Source organism: Bison bison, unplaced genomic scaffold (assembly GCF_000754665.1).
Source record: "Bison bison bison isolate TAMUID 2011002044 unplaced genomic scaffold, Bison_UMD1.0 scf7180017864080, whole genome shotgun sequence".
Lineage (NCBI taxonomy): Eukaryota > Metazoa > Chordata > Mammalia > Artiodactyla > Bovidae > Bison > Bison bison.
This window is the reverse complement of record NW_011494652.1, coordinates 436,783-438,848: the sequence shown is the minus strand read 5'-3', so window position 1 is coordinate 438,848 and position 2,066 is coordinate 436,783. Positions and strand designations below refer to the sequence as shown.

At 67.5% G+C, this 2,066-nt stretch overlaps 1 protein-coding gene across 1 annotated transcript in view; it reads left to right on the top strand.

Moving 5' to 3' along the window:
- The window catches only part of MUC5B (mucin 5B, oligomeric mucus/gel-forming), a 36,688-nt gene that overhangs the window by 3,471 nt on the left and 31,151 nt on the right, over window positions 1–2,066 (top strand). The window contains exons 3-7 of the mRNA XM_010837805.1: window positions 387–437; window positions 739–1,000; window positions 1,104–1,218; window positions 1,307–1,397; window positions 1,623–1,732. Of these exons, the coding sequence (XP_010836107.1) occupies window positions 387–437; window positions 739–1,000; window positions 1,104–1,218; window positions 1,307–1,397; window positions 1,623–1,732 (629 nt within the window). The remainder of the gene's footprint in view (window positions 1–386; window positions 438–738; window positions 1,001–1,103; window positions 1,219–1,306; window positions 1,398–1,622; window positions 1,733–2,066) is intronic.

Here is a 2,066-nt window from a genome sequence, read left to right as displayed (position 1 = left end):
CCCCCACCGGCTCCCTGCCACAGAGACGCCCCTGGACCCGTCTGCCCACAGGAGGGGGCAGCAGAGGGCCCTGAGGAAACAGACACTGAGCAGAGAGGCTCAGACATGCTCACACACATGTGGTGCATACGACTGTCCACCTGCACTCACATGCTCACACACACACACACACAAGCAGGGACACATTCAGACCTGGGCAGGAGCGTGTCGTGGGCGGATGGGGAGCGTCCTACAGGGACAGCATTTGTCCTGGGCTCCCTGGGCTGGGTCAGGCTGGCCTGCGGCCCCCTGCTGCCCCAGGGTGGCCAGTGAGGGGTCCTGGGGGTGGGGATGGCGGCCGGTCCCCGCCTGGCCATGTTCGGTGTGTGACCTGGCTCCCTTCACAGCCCGGCACCTGACCTTCATCCCGCCCATCACTGTCTTCCCCACCATGAGCCGTAAGTGGACGCCGCCCATGGCCCACAGGGTTGGGGGTGTTTGCCAGCCTCTGGGGTGGTCACAGACCTGGGGATAAAGCCGGGACCCTGTGTGCAGCTGAGCAGCTAGATGGCCTTGGGTGCCTGCCCTGTGGATGGTTCTCTTGGGGGCCGGCCCAGGTGCTGGGGTGAGGCCCTCAGGGTTGGGCAGGGGCGAGAATCTGGGGCAGAGGGGAGAGAGGAAGGGGGCGGCGGGTCCCCATCCCACACGGGGGCCTGGCCCCAGGGAAGGCCGCACCCCACCACCGCGCGCTCCCCACAGCCCTGAACGCGGCCCACGGCGGGCGGGTGTGCAGCACGTGGGGCGACTTCCATTACAAGACCTTCGACGGCGACGTCTTCCGCTTCCCCGGGCTGTGCAACTACGTCTTCTCCGCGCACTGCGGCTCCGCCTACGAGGACTTCAACCTGCAGCTCCGCCGCGGCCTGCTGGGCTCCAGGCCTACCATCACCCACATCGTCCTCAGATCACAGGGGCTCGTGCTGGAGGTCTCCAACGGCTCGGTCCTCATCAACGGGTGGCGGTGAGCACAGCCGGGGCGTGGAGGGGCCCGGCTCCAAGGTGGGCGGGGGTCGGAGCAGGCGGGGAGGGGGCTGGACGCGTGGGAGCACTGGACTCTTGTCCAGGGAGGAGCTGCCCTACAGCCGCGCGGGACTCCTGGTGGAGCGGAGCAGCACCTACGTCAAGATCAACATCCGGCTGATGCTGACCTTCATGTGGAACGGAGAAGACAGCGCCCTGGTGAGGGTGCCCCAAGCCTCCCACCGGGGGGGCCCCAGGGGCTGGGGGGGGCCGGCAGAGACTGAAGTTGCCTCTCCCCCGCCCCCAGCTGGAGCTGGACCCCAAGTACGCCAACCAGACCTGTGGCCTGTGTGGCGACTTCAACGGGCTCCGGGCTGTCAGCGAGTTCTACGCCCACAGTGAGTGCCCCGGGGCCAGGTGTGGTGGGTGGCCGACCCCAGCACAGTCCCTGGGAAGCTGGAGGTGCAGGGGTGGGTCTCACTGGGGCGCTGGGCAGGGGTCAAGTCAGGGGTGTCAACAGTTCCAGTGATGCCCCAGAGGGGGTGCTTCGGAGGTCCTGAGCACAGGCGGGAGCTCTGCCCCCAGAGCCCCCCAGGGTCTGCAAGTAGGGCCTGCTTTTGCAGACGCCAGGCTGAGCCCACTACAGTTTGGGAACCTGCAGAAGCTGGACGGGCCCACGGAGCAGTGTCAGGACCCCCTGCCCTCTCCCGCTGCTGACAACTGCACAGACGAGGTAAGCGCCTGCCTGTGGCGGCCCCAGACATAGAACCACCAAGAGGGGCACTTGGGGAGTCAGGGAAAAGCCCTTCCGATGAGCTGGGCAGATCCCACCTCCGGAATCTAGAGGCTCCAGGATCCCCGAAATCAGCGGAACCAGCAGCTGTAAATGAGGCCCTGGAACTGGTCAGGGGGGGGGGCTGAAGGAGGGCAGCCATCAGCAGATCGGCGCTGACCCCGCTGGGGCTGCCAAGGGGGCCAGGGGGCAGGCCCTCCTGCCGCCCCTTCTCTGCAGGGTGGGGTCTGCGCCCCTCCTAGGCAGGTGTGTCCTGCAGCCCAGTGGGAGGGGG